At 42.7% G+C, this 17,529-nt stretch overlaps 1 protein-coding gene across 1 annotated transcript in view; it reads right to left on the bottom strand.

Moving 5' to 3' along the window:
- LOC117881025 (histone-lysine N-methyltransferase SETDB2-like) overlaps positions 1–17,529 on the bottom strand; it is a 98,077-nt gene that overhangs the window by 58,188 nt on the left and 22,360 nt on the right. Inside the window, exons 6-16 of the mRNA XM_034777830.1 lie at positions 16,602–16,667; positions 14,114–14,204; positions 12,851–13,414; positions 11,983–12,102; positions 10,514–10,683; positions 9,832–10,060; positions 6,157–6,253; positions 4,959–5,067; positions 3,774–4,108; positions 1,875–1,963; positions 603–718 (exon numbers count right to left, since the gene is read on the bottom strand). Coding sequence (XP_034633721.1) covers positions 603–718; positions 1,875–1,963; positions 3,774–4,108; positions 4,959–5,067; positions 6,157–6,253; positions 9,832–10,060; positions 10,514–10,683; positions 11,983–12,102; positions 12,851–13,414; positions 14,114–14,204; positions 16,602–16,667 — 1,986 coding nt within the window. The remainder of the gene's footprint in view (positions 1–602; positions 719–1,874; positions 1,964–3,773; positions 4,109–4,958; positions 5,068–6,156; positions 6,254–9,831; positions 10,061–10,513; positions 10,684–11,982; positions 12,103–12,850; positions 13,415–14,113; positions 14,205–16,601; positions 16,668–17,529) is intronic.

Raw genomic sequence — 17,529 nt, 5'->3', positions numbered from 1 at the left:
CGGTGCTGAGAGCTGATTCAGAGCTAAAGTGCTCAGACCATAAGTTATTCACTCACAAAATACCTTGATGCCTAAGGGAAGGTGCATAGACCCAGCTTGTTTCATACTTATGAATCATAATAGACTATAACTTGTGCTAAATAAACTGTAGAAGATGCTACAAGCAGTCAAACACAGCAGATCTTTCCATATTTTCTCCAGAAGTTCCAATCAATTAAAAATAAAAAAAACAAATGACTGAGGCTGCTGTATAAACGTTGCTTTATGTTTTATTAGATACAATGCCACTCACTTCCATTTCTGAATGAGAAAAAACAAGCCCAGAGCAAAGGAATAGCCTAGGTACAGTTTTATGCGTTTGCTTATGACAAACACGTTTCTTCTGCTACATACGAAAAAGCAAGCAGTGGCACATTTAAAAATAATCAGATTCACACATCTCATCAGCACAGGCCCTTTACTTGAAAGGGATTAAATTAGTCTAGGGCACAGGCTTGTATGAGTCCACTGGAGAATTGTAATTCTGTGCACACAGTCTAGTCCTTTCTTGCAAGTGAATTTCAAATTTACATGGACATGGTGGTAATTATAAACATTTGTCTATAATATTTTTTTCCTACACTTCTGAACCCCACACTGACAGGAGATCTCTGTCTCTGGCATGCTTCCAGCTTCATAACCATAATCCCACGTGAGTTCGGTTCCAGCTTTCACATGCCTAGGAAACAAAACCACTGTCAGTTAATATATTAGTTAACTGAATCTACCTCTGTACTGTGTTTGCAATTTGCCACCAACTACTTGTAGGGAGTTCCTGAAATAGTGGGGTGAAGGGAGGGTGGCACAGAGAGAGCTGTGAGGGGTGCAGGTGGGAAATGAAGGAATGCAACCAGGAGCCCCTGCTGTGTGCAATGTGCTCTGCCTCAGAAGCAACAGTGTGTGCAACCACCTTATGAATGTTCTATTAGAAAAACCTAGGATGTGCTAAGACTTATCAGGTCCTGGGATCTGGGTTGCAGAGGTCAAACACAACTTTCTCTGATGTCTACATAAATTCAGTTAAAAATCAATATAAGTGTCTGAATGGCAGTAGACGTAGTCTAGTCTCACTAACTATAGCGTATCATCAACCAAACCCTGGAATACCATACACTGGATATGGAGATCATCATGTCTACATGGCAAGGAAAAATCCACGGCTGGCCCATGCCAGCTGACTCAGGCTTGCAGGGCCGTTTCATTGCTGTGTAGATTTCCAGGCTCGGGTGGAAACCTGAGCCCTGGGACCCTCCCACCCCATGCCCGTTAGTATACACAGCAATGAAACAGCCGCACAGCCCGAGCCCCATCAGCCCGAGTCGGCTGGCACGGGTCTGCCGTGGATTTTTCTTTGCTGTGTAAACATAGCCTTTGTGGCCTGCAAGAATTCCTGGAGGATAGGTTTTAATGGAACCACATTAGCTCTTTGGAATGATTCTGTCTAAGGACTGCAAGACCTAGGGTAATGGCAAGTTCCTCATGCTGTCTCTCTGAGCCAACCACTAGGAGAATATATTAAAAGGAACAATTATTTTTTGTGCAGTGAATAGAATGCTTATAAATGGTTGTCAATTGACAGTTCTGAAGACAAGTCCCATATTTCCACAGAACAGGTACAGCACTGGAAACTTTCCCCACACAGCACTAGAAAAAATCTCTCTTGTGGTGATAATGTAGTTTAGTTCCCTTACCCATTCAGGCCTTGGTCTCTGATGAGATCACCAATAAGAATGTGGTTTTTGTCATCGGGACATTTGTCTACTGGAAAATAATGCAATACTTTTCTAACCGTTTTGCTTTGAATGAACATAAAAAAAAAAAAAGATAGTTCCAACCTGTTTGTGAAGAATGCCACCCAAGGGAAATTTCTGTTGTGCGTCTCTACAAAGACACTCTGTACAAAGAGATTTGGGCAGCAGCTATGCTGTGAAACAAAATAATTGATTTAAAATTAATCAGTAGGATGTTCAGTCTCTGGCTGTAGAACGTTTATATGTTTTTTTCCCCCAAAAACATTTGTAACATGCTTAAAAAAAGAGAAGAGACATCCCCGCTGCCACTCTTTCATCACCCGCGTTTAACACGCAGCAGTTTTTGCTATAATTAGGTCACTTCGAGGGAAGGAATATCTCCAGCATTTCTAAAATAACAATTTTGTTTCGAAAAATCACGTTCTTTTGTCAATCTGCACTTAAATAGTTTATGGTGAGATTTTTCTCTCTCATTTGACACAGGAACAAAAGTCATCACCATCAATAATAAATTAAAGATGCTGCGCTGTCAGATAAGAGAGCAATCTTTGGGAGCACATGCATGAATAAAATAATTCCAAACGTGTGGAAACTGCCAGGCAGAGGTGAGGCGTGCATACAGTTAGGGAGGGTTGGCAGGATTCTATTTACATAGTTAGGTACCAGTAAATATTGATTTCATCTAACACACAGAAATGGACGAAAAAACATCCGTCAATGGCTGCCTCTCTCAAGCCGAGTGCCTGCAGGGATCCAGTGTCACTGGTCCTGCGACCATGCAGGGAGCCATTTGCAGCTCTGCTGTCACAGAGTACAGGAGCTGTTCAGCAGCAGGGAGGCCTCCTTGCAGCCCAGGCCAGGGGTCTTTGCTCTGCCCCAGCAGGACCGCAGCCTGCACCTGTAGGGATCAGGTGTCACTAGCTTTCAGCTGTGCTGGGAGACCTCTGCAGCTTCGCTGCCATGGTCCCATTCACTCACTCATCCTGCTCCTCACAGCCCTGGCCTGGGGCTGGGCCAGAACCACAGCATCCCTTGCGCCTGGGCGTCTCAGGCCCCTCACCTGCACAGGAGCCCCCCACAGCCCTGCTATCAGCACTGCACTAACCCCAACCCCCCTGAATTTCTCACAACTGAAAATTAAAATGGTTAAAAATTGAAAAAATGCTTAAATAAAAATTGATAATCAATTGTCAAAATTACAAAAAAATAAAGTTCAAATTCTGCCAAGCCCAGTTAGACACACATACAGGTGTGTGCACATGGACGGTCATGTGACAGGTTATCATTGTCTCTGTTCTATATTAAGGAGCATAATTTCAATGTTTGTGCAGATTTTCGCTTGACATGCCTATAAATGCCCATGGGAAAAACAAGGCCAGTGCTATGCGTGTGCAGATGAAAGTTTGTAGTACTTATATTGCTGGGAGCATTTTGAAAATTCAATCAATTGAATTAAATCAATTGGCAGAGTTATTGGGTATATACCTGGACAATGTGGATATCTACACAGCACTGCCTAGAACAGCCAGGTCCCCTCTCAGCATGCACTAGATTGAGTGTGAAACCTGGGAAGGATTCTTTAGTAGACAGTTTTTACATCTGTACAGATCAGGAGTAAGGATGGAAATTTCACACAGCATTATGTAACATATCCCTGAATTGACACAAACGACAGTTTACAACAGTCTCGGAACATGGATGGGCTGAAAGGAGACCCGCAATCTAGTCAAGCATCCAGCCCATGCTCTGATCTAGTGTAGCACCCAGTGGCAAGGCCATTCAACATGCAGCAAGGAAATAGAGAATCCTCATCATCTAGGGCTATTTGATTTCCTGCCCCAAAATAAAAACACACACTGCCCATCCTGGGAAAAAAGAAGAGTAGAATTTTGCAAAACTCATTAATACCTATCATTTGTGCAAATAAGCAATTAAAAAAAATTAAGTGATTTAACAGCACACACATTTACCATTTTTACTTACATTAAGAAATCGGCCCACATTTCCTTCTTTTGTGGCATCCAATAAATAAATATTGTCTTTATTAGAATTCTTCAGAGGTGTCTCATCACCTTCTGCCTCCTCATTACAAAGAGGATCTTGTTTGGACCTACTATTTTTTTCTTCTTTGAAGTCATCTCTTTGGAGTAGGCCCATAGACTGTTTCATAACATGTGCATCATCTAGCCTGGCTGATTTACCACCTCTAGCATCTTCTGGGGATGGCCTTTTTTCTTTAGATTTTGCAGTATCTGTGGTGCTTGGCTCAGACTGCATGGCCTCCTCATGTTCTCCTAGCTTTTGCTGCAGGTTGGGTTCTGTCAACAGAAATTTCAAGAGATCAAAAGAACACGTTATTTGTTTGCATCAACTGAAAATGACTCAGCAATGATACTAAGGGTAACATTGCAAACTTAAATGCGTTTGGCTTACTTGACAGTAAATACCCACCCACTCAATTTCTTGCTTCCTATGTCATTTCCCATAAATGCCTATGCTTCCCCCTCAGTGCCTGGAACAGCCCCGCCAAACCTTGTGCAGGATCCAGTCTCTCCCCGCACCCCTGTTTCAAATCCTCTCTCAGAACTCACTTCTTCCAGCTGGTATTTTATTGCCAGTCTCCACCTGCATTCTGCACAGCATCCCATATTTTAATAAGACGCTAACAGGATGCATATTCAACAGCAAATGTTTCCCAGGATCTTTTACAGCTGTGCCCTTCTTTCTCCCATATCTCCCTGCCCCTCTTTGCTTATTGCTAACCATTGCTGTGTCATGCCTAATAAATAGCCCAATTCTGCCCTTCGTCCCCCACTGGAGGCAGCAAAAGTACAGGATGCTTACCACCTTTCCAGGAGTGCTCAGATCTTACAGGATCAGGCCATTACACTGTAGACTACTCAGGGCAGGGAACTTGTATTTATCTTTAAATTCTGAGTCTTTAAGCACTATCCACATCTATGTGTAATAAGTAATAACCTGAGAGGCTCCTAAGGCTTATTGGTAGGGCACACTAAGTGCAATACAGATAATGCCATTGTAGTCAGAGATGTGGCATTTGAAGAGGGTTTGCACACATTCAAAGATTGTTTTCTACAATGCAAATGTTTCACCTGACTGGGCACAAGTGTGCTAACCAGTGTCATATTTATAACTCTGCAAACCTACTTTCCTTGCCTTTCTTGGTTCCAGTGGTTAGTTTCGTTTTGGTTGACTGCTGGGACTGAGAACTATCATCTTCATCTGAGCTGGCATCATGCACCAGTGTAGCAACTCCCTTAAAAGAAAAAGGTTGTGAGGTTCTGTGTTCTATGCATCAAGAGCCAAAGACAACTGGGCTTTAAGGCCCTGGAGTTCAAGTTTCAAATCTACTGTAATCTGTTGTTTTGACTGAGTGAGTTTTAGCAGGCTAAATTCCAAGCCTAGACTTCATAATTCAGAATTATTCAGACAAGCCTCCCAGAACATAGGCCCCAATTCAGCAAAACACTTAAACATGGGTTTTACTTTAACGCCCACTGATTTCAATAGGATTTAAACACATGCTTAAATACACGCTTAAGTGTTTTGCTGAATCAGGGCCTAAGCTAGCTCTGTATGCGGAGCTAACTGAAATGGACTGGGTCAGCAAGATTCCTCCCTTTCACTACAAACCAGTGACTAATCATGGGACTTCCAATACTGTCTGTTCCTGGTATGAAGCTCTCATACATGTTGTTTGAATCAGCTGTGAAGCTATCACTCACTGATACTAGCACGGCCAACTCAAGTGCGACCAGCACCTCCTCTTGTGCACAGGTCCTGAGCAGATACTTCCTGACTCTCCATATTAGATCATGTGGCAGATCAAATTCTCCAGTCTGTGCCGTAGCAGCAGAGCATAAGACCCTGACCACTAGTGAAGCAAGGGATGCTGCAGCTTTGAGTTTGGCTCCCAACAGTGTTTATCTTTTCCTCTCCTATTTCATTAGTTAGGAGGCACATGGAAGATGTTGCAGTTGCAGGGAGGAGAGATAGTTGCTTACAGTTCGAGGGAGGGTTGTTTCCTGGAGACAGTCCTGGGGGCTGCATACATGTACAGGGAAGAAAAGTGAGGAGGCTGTGGGAGTATTTAGTGCTAGTCTCAGAGACAGCTCAAGGAGCACATACTGTGCACATGTTGGCAGGGAGATGGGGAAAGGGATGAGGCCAGTGCCAGCAGCAGGCAGGGCAGTATTGCAGAAGTCCCATGATAGATGCAAGTAAGAAAGGCTGTTTAAAAAAAAAAATCTTGCCGTGTTTACTGATATAAGGTCATAAATAACTGCCTTCCCACTTCACTGAATATGTATAATTCTGAATACAATCTGTTATTCTGCATTTTTACCAGTTTTAGCCGGCGAGTCTGAAGAATAGCAGTTCTGGTTTTAGGCCTAATGGCTGGGCTTCTCAGATTCCTTGGATTATATCCATAGTTCTGAACCCTGCACAGAGATGGGAAAAGGATTTTATGCAAAACTAAAGACCGATAAAAGAACTCTTGCGACACCTATTTCGCTAATATTTTCCAGTTTGTGAAGAACAGACTGCAAAGCCTGCAGTCGATACTCAGTAGAAATCTTGTGGCAGTTTTGCCACTGCAGAGACTGCAGGTTTTGGCCTCACTGATATTCTTAAAAGGCAGCCCATCATACACTGCTCATGCTTTATTGTTAAAGGAGACCGAGAGTTGCTTGTATATCCCACAGACATTTTAAAAACAAACTGAAGCAGTTCTTCCTTAATGTTCCTGTCAAGAACCAAATTCTATCTATTCATCCATCTAGGTTCTTGTATCATGCTCATCACTGAACTAAGAGTATCTACATTCAGGGTTCTGGGTTTTCCCTGTTACAGCTGTTAATACCTCAAACTGGAAGGCACAGCTTGCAAGGAGAGAGACTGTAAACATACCACTGAAACAAACAAAATCCTACAAAGCCTAAAAGAACTGTAACTCCCTGTGATGGTGTGTTCACCCCACACTTGCCCTGAAAGGGTTAATGCAGACTAAGAAGGGGGCTAATTAACCCAATGGGCCATGGCTGAGAGGAGTCAGGTGGCCAAGCAATCCCCTAACTGAGTGAGGGAGCCCAGCTGAGGAGGAAGGAGCTGGGTTGGGGCTATAAAGGCAGGCTGGAAATTGGCAGCAGATAAGGGACTGCTGGGAAAGTCTGCAGTCACTCCCTGGGAGAAGGGGAGGTGCGTTTGGGCTGGCCAACCCAGAGAGGGAGGAGGCCAGGAAGTTAGAACAGGGCTCAGGGAAAGGCAGTAAGGTCTAGAAGGGAACAGACCTTGGCTGCTGGCTAGAGGGTCCCTGAACTGGAACCCAGAATAGAAGGTGGGCCCGGGTTCCCCTGCTAGCCACTGAGGGAGAAGCACTACGAGGCAGTGAATGGGATGACTGCCTAGGACTGCTGGCAAGGAAAGACTTTCCAACCCCAGAAAGGGAAACCATTAATTGACCTGGCCGGAGGGTCAGGTCACAAAGAGATAGAGCGAGAGAGGGGCCGCAGACTGGCAGACAGAGACAGGGGGATGGCTAGCAACTGCGGGAAGGGGCGCTGACCTGATCAGCTATTCCCCAGAGTAACCAGGAGGAGATGCCATCCTAGCAGTGAGTGGAGCAGCCCAGCACACTCCCTTAACAGGAGGGAAAGGTAGGGAGACAGGATATGACCCTTAGAAATTAAACTTTTTATTCAAAGTCAGCTTTGGTTTAATATTATGATCCTTTTACGTTGCAGTAGCATCTACAGGCATCAGCCAGGATGGAGTTGTGTAGTGCTAGTCACCTGTAGGATCATACAGTAAGTGACAGTCCCTGCTCCAGAAATCTTAGAATTTAAAAAATTAATATAACCCTACTCCTCATACAGAGGTCATGATTTTTCCTGTGCTACAGATGGAAGCAAACAAATTTTATCCTTTTAGATTTCTTTAAGATTGCGGGACCTATGTTCAGTTCAGAAGCTGAAGTGATACAACATATGCAGCGACACTGGTAGGTGGATTACAGTCTATTTGTCCTGTACAACATAACCTGTATTCATGACCCCTATGCCAATCATGTTAACAGACTCTTGTGATCCCTGGTCTGATGGTTTATTTTTTATTTTTGAAAGATTAAAAAAAAAAAAGTGCTCTCCGCCGGTACGAATTTAACACAGGAGTTTGAATCTTTCTTATTCTAAATACTGGAAATAATCAAGTAAAATCTAGTATAGTGGTGCAGTAAATGTAGCTTAAAAATGGTGTTTCCTGTACCTTTTAATATGTATAATATTAGTAAAATTTGGCTAATCACTGATAACAGTGATTCATTCCAAATTGGATTAGGTTTCAGTGGTGTTGAAAATGCAAGTCTGAATATGGACAATTGGCTTGGTTTATGGAAACGAGTGTGTGTCAGCTTTGCTATCAATTTAATAGTTATAGTTTGTGAATACAAATACTATGCATCTGAATCACTTGTGATTTGCTCCAGCCTACCTCACAGACGTTCTCTCTCTACTCCCCGCTCTGACTCTCCACACAGTCTTGACCATATTACTGCAAAAGCTGTGGGGTGGAGGGGTGAGGAGGGACATGGTGAGTGGGGTAGTGGAGGAAAGTGACAGGTGGGGGGGTTCTCGCAGCGGGTGGGCAAGGAAGTGATCGGTAGGAGGGGTGAGGAGGTAGGCAGTGGGTGGGTGACCTGGCGAGGGACTGGGTGGGAGGGTGAGGAGAGACAGGGTTTTGTGGGGTGTGTCTCACGACAGGACACCACAAGTGGGGAGAGGGCAGGGCTGGGGTGGAGCAGGGATGGAGTGTGTGTGGGGTCGCGGGCAGAAGAGGCAGGGCAAGGAGCTAGCCTCCCTCAGGGGAAGCTTCACCCGCCACCCATGCTGCCAAAGTAACAAGTTTACTTTTCAGACAAGCCATTGTTTGTTTTTGGAAATTCTCATTGGCTACTAAGGCTCCCAAGATGAGCTCCCCTCACTGAACACGCTATTGCATCTCCATGAAACAAGACTGGGGACTTATGCCATGGCTACACTACAAAATTAAGTCAACCTAACTTACATCGGCAATGCGCATCCTCACCGGGAGCACTTGTATCAATTGTACTGTCAGTGTGGGGCATTGTGGGACAGCTCCTGAGAGCCAGTAACAGTTGATGTAAGCAAGGCAGTGTCTACACTGTGTTATGTTGACCTAACTACATTGACCTGGACTCTACGCCGCTCATGGATGTGGAGTTATTACTTTGGTGGGAGTGAAATTTAAGCACAGACACTTCCATAGTTAGGTCGACGTAAGCTGCCTTGCACTGAACTAACCCTGTTGTGTAGACCAGACCTTAGTCTCTTGCTACAACAATTCAAAATGGTGAGAAGTGAAGGATTGGGGGAAAAGGAAGAGGACAGAACAATTAGTGATTAATTTAAAATACTGCACGGTTGGAGAAAAATATGAAAGTCATTGCTCCCTTTTCAAATTAACATAATGAGCTATAACCATGAAAGCTCAAGTACAAACATGTATTCATTCAGGAGACTAATGCAATTCCTGGAAAATGCCAAGAAAGTTCCAGATGGGTTGGGAATAAAGTTAATTCATAGAAACAATTGTGTCCTGCCTGAAGAAATATCAGAAAAAATAAGTTTAAAAAAATATGAAAAGGGCTGCTCAGTTGAACACACTCAAGTTCCACTGTGGGTATTGCTATGGGATAAGAAGATAAAAATGGCCATACTGGGTCAGACCAAAGACCCATCTGGCCCAGTATCCTGTCTTCTGACAGTGGCCAATGCCAGGTGCCCCAGAGGGAATGAACAAAACAAGTAATCATCAAGTGATGCATCCCCTGGTGTCCACTCCCAGCTTCTGGCAAACAAAGACTAGGGACACTGTCCCTACCCATCCTGGCTAATAGCAATTGATGGACCTATCCTCCATGAACTTATCTAGTTCTTTTTTGAATAGTCTATAATAGTAGCATACAGTCTATCTTTACCTTAAATCTGCTACTACAACTTACACAACTGGTTTATATTCATCCTCCGCAGGCTCAGATGAAGTTTCACTGCTCCTGCTAATGCTGTCTTTACCCGTCTGGACAAGTTCGATCTCAGAATCTGAACAAGCAGTGTCCAGTTTTCTCTTTACTGAAAGTGAGCTGGGACTTGTGTCATTCACAGCATCTTTCTTTTCAGCCTCACAATTGACATCTCTCGTTTCCTGAGGCTCGGCTCTGCTCATTAACCTGCCTAGAAGAAAAGCAGAAGGTTTTTAGTTTAGTCCATTCTGACCCACCTTGCAGTTATATTTTTAGCAGGGGCAAGACCACTATTTGTGAGTGTGAAATGCAAACACCATTCATTCAGCGAGGGAGCTGTCTTTGTGGAATCTAGCACAGAACAGAGAAGCTTGTGGGGTAAGGGGTAGTACCTTTGAGACAGTAGTCTCAGAAATCTAGCCTTGGAATGGTCCGAGTGCTTGGCTAGCACCATTAAATTACAGTTGTTTTCTAAGCTTTTTTCTATTCTTTAGTGCACACTGAAAAGCAGATTTTATGGACATATCTGGCCTCTCAACCCAGCATATCCTGCTCACTGCTTGGTTCTTAAAATGCTGCAGTTTGCAGACCTCTAGGAAGGGCTCCACAAAGTACAGTTTGAGAATGACAGTGCTAGAATCTTTCAGGCATTGCTTTATGTTACCTGAATAAGTGCAAACAAAGGTTCCTTTGTCAATATCGTCTAGACAGCGGACACCCCAGCCTTTCCGGTCTGTGTTGAACACCTGCAACCGAACTTGGATGCCATGCTGTGCTACTCTGTTCTGACACCTCATTCTGTCACACTTGCACGATAAGTTGCATTCGTAAATTCTGCCAGAAAAAAAGAAAAATGAAATAAAAAATATCACTTGTTCATATCTGGCAAAAGCAAATAAAAGAGCAGCTCACTGAAAAGACAAAGACACCTGGTTAGAAAAGAATGGGCAAATCACTGCACTTCTAGAGTTTAGCCTTCCCCATTCCTGATTGAACACTTACAAGAGTCCATCAGATTTTCAGGGATGACAGAATTACCAGATAGCAACTGTGGAAAAAACGGGACGGGGGTGAGGGGTAATAGGTGCCTATATAAGAAAAAATCCCCAAAACCGGGATTGTCCCTTTAAAAACAGAACATCTGGTCACCCTAAGGGATGAGTGAGAAATATATAACATAGTTATATTACCTAAGTGAGCTATGCAACATAGATTCTGCAGCCTTGACAAGTGATTTAATGAAGCGCCCCCTTTTACTCTTGGAACAGATTTAAAAGCGTAAAAGAGCAATCAATCAACCTGGATGGACTTTGTCATGGCAGTCAGAGACTATTGGATTTTTCTGATTTTTTAAATATCCCCAGCTTGTAACATTTTGGGGTGAAGCCGATTGTCAAAATGTTGGAACAACTTCAGTGAGAGCTTTCATTCCGTAAGGCCAGTTGTGATCTGGCAACTCCCAGGTTCAATGTTACCACAGTACATGCACTATGGGTATACCTACATTGCAATTAAAAACCTGCAGGTAGCCCATGCCATCTGACTCAGGCTCGCAGGACTCAGGCTAAGAGGCTAACTGCAGTGTACATGCTTGAGTTGGAGCCCTAAGACGTGGGTGGGTCCCAGAGCCCAGGCTCCAGCCTGAACGTCTACACTGCAATTGAACAGTCCCTTAGCCTGAGTCAGCTGGCGCAAGCCAGCCACAGGTGTCTAACTGCAGTTGTAGACATACCCTAAGTGGGGAGTATGGATTGGACTGGAACCCAAAAGACCTGGGCTTTATTCCTAGCACTGACACTGGCCTGCTGGTGATGTCGGACAATTCACTTCACCTGTCTGTACCTCAGCTTCTCTCTCTGTAAGGAGATAGTGAGCTCCTTTGTAAAGTGCTTTGAGATCTACCATGCTAGTCTTGCAAGCTGAACTAAGTATAACAAATAGTTCCTGTAATACAAAATCCATGCTGTGGCTTTCAAAACAAAAGTACTTTTCCCATTTCACCATGATCATTCAATACAATCACTATAATGCCTCCCTCCCCAAGATGCTGGCTAACCAAAAGCTGTTTAAGCGTGGCCTGAATACTATAACTATATGTGGATAAAATACCAGTGTAAACTCTAGGTGTCTTACCCACTGGAGACAGGTCCATCCAGTCTTTTATACCTGTAACCACAAGATGCTCTGTTACTTGGTGAGGCAGAATTTTCACTGCAGCCTTTTGCAGTCAGCTGTAGGCATGCACATTTTGACCTAGAAGGGCAACAGTAAAATGTCATGTGAAAATAAGGATGTGATTAGAGGGACAAAGCGAACTTTAAATCTAGTCAATTTGAAACCTATGTTTTTCTAAGTACTTTCAGCCCCACTCCCCTCAAATTTTTTTGGTCTACAATCACATTTTCCTACTTCTTTAAGAATTTTTCTTTTGCCTGTGTCCTGTAGAAGGCCCAAACAACAACGGGGGAGGGTGGGGACTAACTACACCGGGGGACATAGTGAAACTGACTACACAAAATAAACAAACTGAACAAAATTTGTACTATCATGGCATCCGTGCCTACCACTGCTTCGCCATCTCCCTCCCCCCACCAGAAAATGACTAGAGTTCACAACACAGATTGGGGAGCGACAGAAGATAACACTGACTCTGTCACTATTATCTTACACTCTTATAGCCGCAAAAGTTGGTTGTGAACAACGCCTGGCCTGGCTCTGGCCCCACTCCCTACATAACCAGAGAGTCTCAACTCCTGTGGAAAAAGAGCCTGCAAGTGGATGAGAGGAGCATGCAATGGATCTGCTCCTCCCCACTCTTCTGCACATACAGTAGAGCTAGAGCTTTTAATTTGGACCATCGAAGGTTTTTGTTACCCTGTGTATTATTAGACAAAGTGACTATATCACTAAATGCACACAGTAAATTTGACAGTCTCCCTTCATGTTATTCAGGACACCTGTATGACTTGGCTTTAGTTAGAGATCAACTTTTTCTACTTACCTATCCGTGCAGCCATCTGTACAGTCACATGAGTCAAGAAACATGCTGGAGAAGTTGTTCAGATAGTACCCACGTGGCCACGAGGCCTTCCTATATTTAAAATAAGGTAATCTTGCACTGTCAACTTCATTACAGAAGGAAATGGGCACAGACTCAGCTCCATTGCTGATATCAAAATCAAATACAAGTGCTTCTCGGGTCAGAGTGTTTCTGCCCAGCTGTACGTATGTGTTGAAAGAAAAGTGATCGACAAATAAGAAGCTGCACTCTGTTTCAAACAGGTAACTCTGCACATCTTGAAAGTTTCTCAGACTCCTCCCACAGGGGGCCTTATAATTCACATCAAGTGACTTTGAAAGCGAGTCTGCTTTTGCATGTCGTCTCTGGAAATGACACAGGATTGGTATTTTAAGAGGGTTTTCCCCCTTGTATGAGTTCAGTGGTCTGTTGGCAAGACATACATTAGAGCAGTCATGATTCTGGTAACATAGCTTTAAAGGTAACTCCCTTGTTTCACTACATAGGTCTTCATTCCCCAAGTGTGATTTTTCTTTTGCCTCCATTCTGTTAGAATCACAAGAAAAAAAAATAATAATTTGAACCGTGTCTTGTGTTACCAATCAAAGATTCAGTTTTTAATTGTTAAAACTTCTTCAGTAGGGGGAGAAAATAACTCTTGGTCCCAATCATGAAGTCCACAGTTTCAATGGATCATTATTTGTATTAAGCTAGTGCCATGAGCTTTCAATGGCAATCAAGGCCTCGTTGCTGGGCACTGTATGAGCCATCTGTTACAGCGTGCTTCTGTCCCACAAAACTTACACTTTAAATAGACAAGATAGACAAAGGAAATATGATAAACCCCATTTTACAGAACAGCAGCTGAACCATACAGAGTTTAAGTGACTTGCCCAAGGTCCTGCACAGTCTGTGATAGAGCTGGGAACTGAACTCAAATCTCCTGAGTCCCAGACCAGTACCTTAATTATCCACGGCTTTAACTGCACACCTTCATATACAGCGAAATTGTATCACTCTATCCCTTCTCTAGCTACAGGCAAACACACACCCTCCTGTTGTAACTTGAGGAAATTCAAGTCTTCCACACAGGTCAGATTGAGGCTTCGTTCATAACCACAATTCAAAATTGTGTTTAAACAGTTAATTTTATAGCGTTAATGCCAAAGTCTATTGTGCAAGACAATGAATATTTAAAAGAACTGGCTATAGTAAACTGAAATGAAATGTAACCTGTATACTCACAAAGGAGAGCCTGTTGTATTTTCATTTGATATAGAAGGCTGTAACCTAGGTTTGCTTTTCTGCATCCCATCTTCAGTAGTCACATCGTTTACTTTAAACATTAAAATACAAAGACTTCAGCAATCCACATTACATTTTTACAATTAAACTTACAAGTCACCACATTATCAGATACCAAAATACATTAAAGACACTTCATTTTTGTGAATTACACTAGCCAAAAAGAAAGAAAAACAGAGAGCGTGTGCTAATGAAACAGTTTAATAAAAACAAAGTACAATGGAGAACTTTGATAAACCTTACTAAAGAGAGAATCTCCAGTGGAACAGATTTCAGTGTGCCACCTACAGGACTTTGATAAATTTGAAGAGAAATGGGCTACCATCTCCCCCTTCCCCTCAAGGATCAGAATATTGAACTGCATCTGCCCTAAATCTTCTAAGTTTGATCAAGCTGCAACCCTGGAAGTTCATATAGATACTATACATAAAAAATATACATACACAGAGCGACAGTAGAGATATTGATTTATTAAAAAAACTGACATAAAATAACACCCAGAGATTGCATAGTTTGAGCCACATTGTGAACTAACTCGCATATTATGCAATCCCACTGTAGCGTGTAGAGTTTTATAGGGTGCAAATCAGGACACACTTTGGCCCTTTATTTTTATGTTGGGAGACTGATTGCCTCATCTCAGTAAATGCTTTACCAAAATACTCTTCAGAGCATTTATTCACATACACAAGCTTCTCAATTTATCATCTCCTCTACACCACATGATGCAATACTATAATTAAATAGAATTAACTAATGACAGATTAAAAGTATAATGAAATAAAACATCAAATTTAAAGGGATCTTACAAAAGTTTTACTCAAAGGCAAAAAATAAATAACTTCTCTTAATATGCAGTAATTTTAAACCCTGCACACCTGCATCGCCCTCAATTAATACAATAATTTAAACCCTACGAACCTGCATCATTGATATTGTCAGCACTGGGAATAGGATTGGTTAACTAATGCTTCCTCTTCTAAGGCAAATCACTACATTTTTCTTGAGGCCTTACAGAAATAGTAAAGTATGGGGCAGAGGGTGGGGCGAGGGAGAAGTCTGATATTTATAATTTCTGTTTGACAAATGGTGGGTTTCAACAGGTTGCAGACAGGAAGAGAGAATATTCATCACTTCTACAGAGGTTTAGATTCACCAGTTCATGAACAGACATTCCCCCCAGATCATTAGACTAAAGAGAATTCACATTTTGGACCTAAACCAGGTGAACAACATTCTTTTAATTTAGGTGCTAATACAAGACTGAGGCTATGTCTACACTTGCACTTTTGTTGGTCAGAGGAGTGTTTTTTTCACACCCCTGACCGACAAAAGTTTCACTGACAAAAGCACCAGTGTGGACAAGCTATGTTGGCATGAGACGCTCTCCCACTGACATAGTTATCGCTGCTCGTTGAGGATAGTTTAATTATGCCGACGGGAGAGCAGATACACGGGAGACTTTACAGAGGCTGTGCTGCTGTAAGGTCTGTTGTGTACACATAGCCTGAGATTTGATGCCTCATGCAGTTTCACATCCTGATCCTGCAACCTTCATTTAACATCAGTGGGAAACTTGAGCAACTAGGACAGCGGTTCTCAAACTGTGGGTCAGGACCCCAAAGTGGGTCACAACCCTGCTTTAATGGCGTCGTCAGGGCTGGCGTTAGACTTGCTGGGGCCTGGGGCTGAAGCCATAAGTCCGAGCCCCACTGCCCAGAGCTGGAGCCAAAGCCTGAGGGCTTCACCCTCCCGCCCCCGGGGGGGTCGGGGCTCAGGCTTCAGCTTTGACCCCCGCCCAGGGCAGAGAGGCTCAATCTTCGGTTCCCCTTCCCGGGGTCGCGTAGTAAATTTTGTGTCAGAAGCGGGTCGTGCTGCAATGAAGTTTGAGAAACCCTGAAGTAGGATCAGGCCACGAATGAGCTGCTTGTCAGTGCATTAATGTCTGCAGCAAGCTTTTCCCCTTCCTCCTTCCTCTTCTGCTCTTTTAGGAATTACTAATGTGATAAGCCTAAAAAATTTAGTCATTTCCATTATGAATTCCCTGCCCCATTTCCAAAACCCTTTGTTTACTTCCGAAAGAAATAAGCTACTCACATCTGTCCCCACGTTTTATGGCTTGACAAGGAAATACATCAAGAGCTCAACCTTTCTTCTCTCCCTAATTGCTATACCAGAAAACATGATGCTTCTCATTTAAGGTGTCGCAGCTTCACTTGAAGGGAACTATACATACATACTACAATTGTGAAAACCAAGGAAAAGAAAACACAGTAGGGCCTGATTAGACTAACACTACAATTGGTCTACATGCAATAGTAGTTGATTTTTCAGGCTTATTTTATTCAACTTTATGCTCCTGCTGATTAAATCAAGATGATAAAATATTGGAGAGTATAGAATAAATGGAGTTGAGATGCACACATACCATTTGTCAATGCTAAGAGATTGCTTCCATCAGCTCTATCCACCAGTATCAAAGCTTGGAAGCATTCTGTTTACAAAACAAAACAGATATATTGTTTCTAAATAACAATGTAATTAAAAGGAATGATTGACAAATAACAGGTAATTCAGAGCAAAAGCCTCCCACAGTAATTTCTATCCCTGCTACACTAGAATCGAAGCACTGCAACACATCTCCTGATAGAGGCCTACATTTGCTACAATAATGTTACAGCTGGTCCTGATAGTTGTAACTCAGAACTGAGAATTCCCTGGACTTTGGGGAATTTGTGGAGGTTTTTTTTTCTGATGGGTATTTCAGAAATCTCCATCCCCATAATACATTTTAGTATAGTTTAATGTCTTTACACCCTCTCTCCTAACCATGTTCTTGCTGAGAAGGGATGGATGCTGTTTCTGCCAAAGCCAATTAACACCATTTTCAAATTAGCTAGAATGTTTATTAAAAAGAGCAAGGACAATGCAAGGAAGCAAGAGAGAAAGTCAGTCTCAAACTCCAGTTTGCCATATCGTAACTTATTGTACTACCACTACACCAGCAGTTAAATGGCAGTAAAAGCTTGCATTGATATTTCATGGTAATACCATAACACAGACTTTATAGATCAGCAGTGTGAGAATTAAAGTCTTATCTCACATTTGTATTGCATCAGCACAGGAGTTTAAGTTTACTTGTACAACACTGTGCTGCTGTAATGTTGCATAATACCGATACTGAGGGCTTGTATACACGAAAGTTGCACCACTTTAGCAATACTACTATCATTTAAGCAGAACAGTCCTCCTAGCATGGAACACAGTTATACCAGTATAAAGGCGCTTTCTGTTAGTACAGCTATTCTCATAGAAGGGGAATAAGCTATACTAGTAGTATAACTGCCATCTACACT

Source organism: Trachemys scripta, chromosome 1 (genome assembly GCF_013100865.1).
Source record: "Trachemys scripta elegans isolate TJP31775 chromosome 1, CAS_Tse_1.0, whole genome shotgun sequence".
NCBI classification, from domain to species: domain Eukaryota; kingdom Metazoa; phylum Chordata; order Testudines; family Emydidae; genus Trachemys; species Trachemys scripta.
This window is presented reverse-complemented; position numbering and strand designations above follow the sequence as displayed.